Genomic DNA, 8,147 nt, shown 5'->3' on the forward strand with positions numbered 1-8,147 from the left:
CAACCAGCACAGAAATGAAGCTCAGTGTACAAAAAATTTGAAAACGATTCCTTTAATAATTCACGCTATTTTTTTGTTGTCGTGTGAAAGACACTGACTAAACAAACACCCACCATAAAGATCCATTTGTTGGAGATGAAATTTGAAGCTTTTTGTGCAGAGAGAAGCGAAAGAAGACCGATGGCAAAACCTCTTCTTTTTACATATTAGGCAGATGGCTATGAAAAGCCCTCAGAGAAATGAGATACAAAAATGGGATCAAAAAATTTAATAAGTTAAAAAGACAAGGTTAAAACTTAATAAAATGAAACTCAATCTATACTACTACTTTGGCCCAAAAATATAGCCTAGGATGGAGCCAAACCCCAACCTTTGGGGTGGCTCTGTCCCTGAGCTCACCCAATACAGTTTACCTGACTAGTCTGATTTACAAGTTGCTATGTTAACTCGAAAATTTACCCAGTGTATACTTCATTACCACCATAGCCTCTAGAATTAACATCAGTTGGTCAGATATTGGTGTGGCAAGCGTTGATGCTGAGAACTACCCGTGAATTGGCGGAGGATCGGTGGCAGACCGCAGAGGAGAGATCGTTGATGAGAGTTGATTTCTTAGTTTCTCCTTCGACGGCTATAATCTCATTAATTTTCCCTCCTATTGCTATGAATATGCATCACGGTGTTGGGTTTGCTTGTTTCGGCAGCATGGTTTACCGAAACAGTTGTGGATGCTACTGTTCTGATTTTATTGGAACTTTAAAAAGTTGGAAATAAGACATCAAAAACTATGATGTCGTCCCAGTGATATACCAATCAAAACCCCCTATACTACCTTATAACATAGTTTAAACTGTACATAGGACAAGCGCGACAAGCAGCAAGTTACAAAATGAGCAAAAAGGACACAAATGAAGCCACATTACATCTACTCCTCCAAAAGAAAATCCACCTCATACAAGAAACCTGCATATTTACAGCACAAAACAACATGCTCCTGCTGGCAAAACAAGAAACCAAATAGAAAACCCTGTGTAGCTAGAAACTTCTTCTCTGGACTAAAAGGAACCAAAGAAACAGTCATGTTCGGTTGTTTGAGATTGCGAGTTCAACGGATATAATGAAAGTGGATCTTTCCGCCTCCCTTAAATACTGAACCTCACCATTCATAAGCTTCACCAGTTTGCGGCTGATAAAAAGGCTGATTCCTTCTTCAGATGGTTCCTGTTCATCACCAAACATTTGGTTCAACAACCCTTGAGGCACTCCTCCGCCACTGTGTGTTATCCTACATAACATCGTTATACAAAACATAAGAAAAAAGAAAGAATTCGAAATTGTCAATGATCCCTTGATCCAGTAGCAAAAGTGAGGCCCAAGATCCAAGAAGTCCGGAGTTAGAATCCCAATTGTGCGGGTTGTTTAGTTGGATTAGCTAGATAAATCCCCCGTTATATATATTTATAAAAAAAACCTACAAACTTATGGTCCAACAATAACCCAAGTTCCACCTATGTCAAGCGAAACTTATGTCCTCATTATTTTACAGAAATTAAACAAATATTTTTTAAAAAAATAATCGGATCATGTATGACATTGACATACCTTAATTCATGCTTAAAAATGAAAAATCCATGAGAAAAACATGAAACCATCAAATCAGAAGGACATAGAGTGGACGGAAAAAGGATTTGCTGTAGTTTTGCCATATTTAATCATTTTGGAAAATGAGGATTTAGAGTAAAATCAGTAAGCGACATGTTCCTTGCAAATTCATTTCTAAAAATTTTAAGCGCCGAGTTAAAAAGATTCAAGTGTATGCTCACTGAAGATTTTCTTATCTATTATTTTTTTAAGAAAACAAAGTAAAGCATTTACTCATTCGAATAAAAAGCTAAACAGGGTAATTCATCATTCCTTGGCACAGACCTTTTGGAGAAAGGAAGACCATTAAAACTGAGAACACAAGGGCATTAGCAAGCATTTTAATGCAGTTAAGGAAGCAAAAGGTTCACAAACGTAGTACTTACAAGCTTCTATAAGGAAAACTTTAGTCTAGAAAAGGCTATGTTAATCAGAAATTGAACATAAGCTTGCCACTGGTGCCTTAACTTATAAATGGCTCTAGCACTCGGCAGATCAGTAAACGAATGCTTCACTAATAATATCGCCATAAAAATGAAAATACTTGTGATCGCACCTGAATTCTACATGGCCAAGCTGAACAGATTCCCCTATAGAATCTTTTTTCAAAGAAGCTGCAACACCAAGGTGGCCTTCACTCGGAATGAAAGTAACTGACACGAGCAAGAAAGCCGCTAGGACTTGCTGAAGCCTCACACTGTCTCCATATAGCGTTTCCTTTGAGAGATTTGGAGCTAAATTATCAGTTATTTTCACACCCTTTCCGTTGCTCTTCATCATGACTTGACTGATGGAAGCTATCAACACCTCATGCAGCTTAAACTCTACCATCTCCAAATCCATGTACCTGACAGGATAATGAAGAAATTCAATGAAAAAACATCCATTTTATCAGTGCTCTGAATTCAAGATTGAAAAAAGGGGGGAAAATCCCCTAAACAGTTTCGCTTTACCCTTCAATTATATGATCAAGATCCGTGTCATCGAGAATTTTATTTAGCTGCTGTTGGCAATGAACACTAGTGCGAATAAGGCTTTTCTGCTCATCATCGAGGACAGTTCCTTCCATCATCTTTCGTGAAAATATAATTCCAGATAGAGGATTCTTAATCTCCCTTCTAATATATGCTAAGAGCCTCAATCTCTTCACTGACGTTTGTTCTGTTAAGCGTTGAATGTGAAGTGCTTGCTGGAGTTCTGGACTAGCCAGGTGCAGGAAGCAAAAGACGCCAGTTGCTTCGCCATCTCCATCCAACTTTTTGATCGCACTAAGTAGACATTCCACATATTTCCCACTCCTCGAGAAAAAACCAAATGGTACCTTTTCAGATTCTTGGCCAACTGCAGCATTGTTGAGTACAATACCAAGGTTCACATAAGCCTCTTGATTCTTGAATCGGCAACAAGCTATGTGGGTTCCAAAGACCTCACCCAGAAGCATTTTATTGATCACAGAGTCTCTAGGCCATCCGGTTAATTTAGTCATAGCTGTATTCCACTCGGAACACCAGCCAAATTCATCTGAGCCAAATATAGGTGGGATAAGTGGATTAGGATTTTGTACTATAGCTCTGTAATCTCCTTCAATTCTTGTGAATTTGTCCAACATACTTTTCTGAGCAGTTATATCCTGAGCAATAAAGCAGACTCCCACAACATTTTCCCGTACATCTCTGCTTGCACAAGCGTTTACAACTAAGCTGATTGGACCAGAATCTCTCCTTGACCGGTGCGTTTTGATCTCAAACTGAACATTTCGTTCTTCATTCCCTGACGAGAATAAAAATAGATTTATATTTTGCTTACACGTTATCTTACATGCATGCATATATTATACTTCAAAATCGAAGAGATGTGTTCATCATTGTTTCAAAATCCATACCTTGAAGTGCCAACTCCAACATCTTATTCACTGCATCAGCTGAAGAATCTTCTACCAGTGAAAGAAAATGCCTGCCGATTGCTTCGTCAACAGGAAAACCGGTTATATCAGCAATTTTTGTATTCCATCCATTAACCCGCCCATCCACATCAACTGCCAAGATAGGCACAGATGCAGTTTCAATCAGTCGGACCATCTCAGATGTCACTGCTTCAAGCTCTTGCATTCCATCGATTCGCATGTCATTAAGTCTCGTATGAATTGCCATTGTGTTCAAATCTGTAGTCTCAGTATCTTTGAATGCATTTCGTAGAATGAGCTGCAAAGAGTGGATGGCATCCATCTCGTAGTCCTTCCAAGGTAAACTTCGTTCCTTGACAACCTCTAAGAATGCGCTAAAAGATGACCTTGGATGCAACTTCCTGCCATCATCCTCTGCATATGGTTCATTCCTGGCTCCACCCCAACGAATTTCTGCAGCAGTGTGCGACCTGAACCAGAAAAGCCAGTCCTTATCAGTTATCTTGACAGCCGCCATTCCACAGATAGTGTCGCTAAGAGCAAGCGCTCCGGGAAAATTGGCATCGTGTAAGCTATCTGTACTCAAACCTGTGGAATCTCGATGATACTCATCTAGCCAAGAAACTATGTCGCGAATCTGAGAGTCATTTGGAGTTAATCCCAGACTATAGTTTTGATTCTTGTATAGTAGAGCAGCACCATCACATTTCACGAGATCCATTATGTTCGGGCTTTGTGAAACAATACCTAAAGGGGCATCTCGCAACAGCATATCACACAAGAGGGTCTGAGTTCGCAGAATATTCTTCTCGAGCATCTGATTTTCCAATTCTAATTCTTTGTTGACATGAATGGAAAACACCTGGGCAAGAAATTCGCATGCATAACGGAGAGGGAAAGGGATGAATCTTGGGGTTATGTGATGGCAAACCACTAGCCCCCAAAGCCTTTTTTCCTTTCGTGGCTGTGAGGAATTGAAGCTTTCTTCAACTTCCTCATTAACAACTATCGACATTACCAATGATGCAATCGAATTCATGTTTTCCATATATTGTGAATGGCAACCGTGAGGAGCTCTGAGTGTCGAGCCACATAATGTTAGATCGAAAGGAAGCTTCTCGTCTTGAAGAACCTTTACCGGATTTGCTCTACAGTCGCAGATCATCCTGACCTTATTCTTAATGAATAAAAATCGGGCAGCTTGAGGGATATCTGTGGCAGGATAATGCAAGCCCAAATAAGGCTCAAGCCCAGGCTTCATGACCTCGGTGTACACTTCCCCATGATCATCATCATGAAACTTGTACATCATCACCCGGTCATAACCCGTGAGTTCAAAAACTTCTTGCACCATTGTATCACAGAGCCTTTCCATGTTCCCACTAGGTAATGACTGCAATCTCGTAATGGCTTTGGCAGCAAGCTTATAAGATTGTAAGGCACCAGCAGCAGTCATCGGAACCTCGTGACTATTTACAGGCTCAAAGTCGATAATAAAACTGCCTGTAACTCTGTGGATGATAGCATAAAACGGCTTTCCAGAAGTTTTGCAGTGAACCAAGATGGGGTTTAACAGAGAAACCTCGCCAAATCCTAATGCCTTGTGCAAAGCAGTAGCGCTAGGAGTAGTGAAAATGGTTTTGATATCAGTTCCGATGCCAAGTATTGGGTGCTCTCCGACACTTGGAACAGCATGACTCACCATTGTAAGCATTTCAGGAGCATTGTCACTGTAGGCAATCACAAGGAATGACTTGTCATCAAGCGCCAACAGACACCCAAATGGCTGAATCAGCTTTCCTTTCTGTATTTGATGGAGGTAGGCCGTAGTAATTTTGTCAGGCCTAGGCCCCCGATCTACTCGGGCAGCACTTGTTGTACGCACTGAGCTTGAATAGTCAAATAAACTGCCTGATTTCTCAAAGTCTCTGTGAATTTTTGCATCTATTGAGGTCTGAGCAATCATCCTAGTGCTATGTCTTGATCTTGAAGAGCTTGTAGAAGATTGACCAGGTTGTGAAGACGTCATGTCTACCAATAACATAACAACAAGAGAATGAAATGGCAAAAACAAATCAATAGAATCACAATTATGAAGAACGAACCAACTGCTTCAATTATGCACTACAAAGTTACACCAGCAATAGAATTATCTCTTGCGTTTCAGCCTTTGTCATTACATTCCAGCCTAGAGTTTTGAACTTCCCTTACTTATATACAGCCTATAGAGCCAGCAAACATACTTTGAAAAGCCACATTACAACATCCAAATATTATTAAAACATTCTAGCAGTCGTCCACAGGTGGGGAACTTAAACAATGAACAAGATACTATTAAGCCACATCAAACTTTCTGCTACATTCGATTGACAACCAAGTGGCTTAGCGGTCGTTTCTTGTGGCCTTTAGAGTGGATCTCAGCTATTTCTGTACACCAAATACCCAGCTTAACTTATATACAGATCTACTTTCTATTCATGACAACACATCATTCACAATAGATGTTTACACTTCCAAACTAATAAACTGCAAACATCTCACTCGCGTTCTTTCAAATAACAAAAATCACATCACACAAATTTTCGAACGCCTTACGTTCAAAAAGCAAACGTTTCAGATAACCAAAAAGATCACACCTTCTTCAATAAACTTTTACCAAGCCATAATCATTCAAAAACCACTCTCAAAATTTAAGTTATTCCCTCGAATCAAGATTCCACTTTTCAACAACTAGCATTCAAGATGAATTTTCAAAGCAAACATATCAGGGGAAAACACAGTCAGCTACTAAATCCTATATCTATTGTACAAGAAAGTCAAAACATCATCTTTCTGCATCAAAAAATTCTCCTGCCATTCTCATCTAATGAAGAAGAAATTCGTGAAGAGAGCAGTAGGACACAGTGCAAATAAAACTGGGAAAATGTTTCGAAGTAAACCTTTAGTACAACTTGCAGATTCCCAACAACGGAGCTCAAGTCTTGCAAGAAAAAAAGAAAAAAAAAAAAAAGAAACCTTGTAACTGTGGAATAAATAACCAACTGAAGCGCAACAAATTTAGAAGTCCCAGTCCGGTCAAATTAATCTTAATCCCGCCGAAGAAGGAACCTCGCGCCCCTGCTCAAGGAGCCCACTGCCCGCCCACCCATTTAGTCATTTACATTAAACTAACATTTTTTCGTCACAAAAATCCCCGACACACTTTCCAATGGTGGAGCAGTGCATGTATGACTAGGTGCACTTCCCCGAAGTGGAAGGCTGTTCAAAGGGTCGAGTTTTACGTATATCCTTATTTCCATCCTAGAATGATCAAATTGTGACAAAAACTTGAATAGTTGGGAATTCATTCGAAAAATAGTTTAAATTTTGGCAGTTAACCTCAACCAAATTGTTAATATTTTAATTTACACTATGATATGTATAAAGGGATATGTTTATCATTCATTATTTCATTTTGGACGACTCACCGATCGACGACCTGTCGTGTTATTTCCGAAAGATCCTCTGACTAGTGATTTTCAGAAAGTTATTCCACTAATTTACAAATTTCTCGCGTGTGATTATTATTTACAAACAAAAAATACAAAAGATTATAGATAAATATGTTGAGACAAAATTACTGAAATAACATATATATTTTAATAGCTGATTTTTTTTTTATTATTAATGAATGTTTTTAAGCTACACCCTTGTCTACATCTATGTTACATAAAAATCATCTTCAACTAATCCGCATTACATTCTTCACTACAAGAGAATAATCTCACGATTTCTTTTTATTTCAACATTAATATTTTTACATAGTAATAACTATTTATAGTTTGATAATACCATGATAATAAAATTTTATAATTTATATAATAAATTTTTAAATAATTATTTCATATAAATAAATTAATTAGTTGTTTTTGTTGTTAGTTGTTCTTTTGTAATATTTGTTATATGTCGTTCGTAATTTATAATTTTTAACGCATTAGTAATTTTATTTGGCTTTTTTGTTAAATTTATATTTATAGTTAATTTATATTTATAGTTAATTAATTTCAATTCAAAATATTAAAATTTTATAATTAATATTTCAAAAAATTCAATTAAATTAATTTAATATTTATTTAAAATTACAAAAATTAAGCAACACTCATGAGTAGTTCAGTCCGGAGTCGTGTATAGTTAAAAAATTGACACTAAGGCCACCCAGTTGTAATAAAAGAAATCAAAATTTCAAAAATAGATTTTAAAATACCTCCACTAATTTTAATTTTTGTTTTTAGTATATTTAATATATCTGAGCCATCTTTCTCAGGATGGGCAAGCAAATATCACTATTTTAACATGTGATTAACAATCTGACTTCTAAGTCAAACGTGACCGTATGGAACAATATTTTTAAAAAAACAAAAAAGTAGGATAGGCCTCAAGTTCGAGAATTTTAAACTTTTAAATAAAAAAAATTAGGATATGTCACAAGTTCGAGATCTCTAAGCCTTTAAATAAATTAAATCTACTAGCTATTCAGGTGGTAAAAACTTTGATAGCCCTTGAAAGCAAGATTTCGAATTCGAATATCGTAAATGTAAAAATAGTTCTCTTGTAAGACAGTCTC

The 8,147-nt window shown here is 37.3% G+C and overlaps 1 protein-coding gene across 2 annotated transcripts; it reads right to left on the minus strand.

Annotated features, from left to right (window-relative positions):
• Positions 1-768: 768 nt before the first annotated feature.
• On the minus strand, positions 769-6,798 carry LOC140969910 (phytochrome A-like). Of its 2 annotated transcripts, none has more exons than XM_073431436.1 (5): positions 6,560-6,798; positions 3,524-5,575; positions 2,595-3,411; positions 2,198-2,488; positions 769-1,285 (listed from the first exon to the last, which is right to left on the minus strand). In XM_073431436.1, exons 2-5 carry the CDS (start codon positions 5,571-5,573, stop codon positions 1,078-1,080), a joined length of 3,366 nt encoding a protein of 1,121 aa, XP_073287537.1. In that variant the 5' UTR covers positions 5,574-5,575; positions 6,560-6,798; the 3' UTR covers positions 769-1,077. The 2 variants fall into 2 exon arrangements, with proteins under 2 accessions (XP_073287537.1, XP_073287529.1); XM_073431428.1 differs by having other exon boundaries at positions 6,484-6,797.
• Positions 6,799-8,147: the final 1,349 nt, after the last annotated feature.

The sequence above is a fragment of the Primulina huaijiensis genome, chromosome 2 (genome assembly GCF_012295235.1).
Source record: "Primulina huaijiensis isolate GDHJ02 chromosome 2, ASM1229523v2, whole genome shotgun sequence".
In the NCBI taxonomy this organism is placed as follows: domain Eukaryota; kingdom Viridiplantae; phylum Streptophyta; class Magnoliopsida; order Lamiales; family Gesneriaceae; genus Primulina; species Primulina huaijiensis.

What these genes read in the sequence shown, in the direction of transcription:
- LOC140969910 (XM_073431436.1), bottom strand. Translation starts at nt 5,573, where the DNA reads ATGACGTCTTCACAACCTGGTCAATCTTCTACAAGCTCTTCAAGATCA. An exon ending in CTTGATCATATAATTGAAGG is followed by an intron (nt 2,489 to 2,594) that starts GTAAAGCGAAAC and finishes TTATCCTGTCAG; the next exon opens with GTACATGGATTTGGAGATGG. An exon ending in CTTGGCCATGTAGAATTCAG is followed by an intron (nt 1,286 to 2,197) that starts GTGCGATCACAA and finishes GATGTTATGTAG; the next exon opens with GATAACACACAGTGGCGGAG.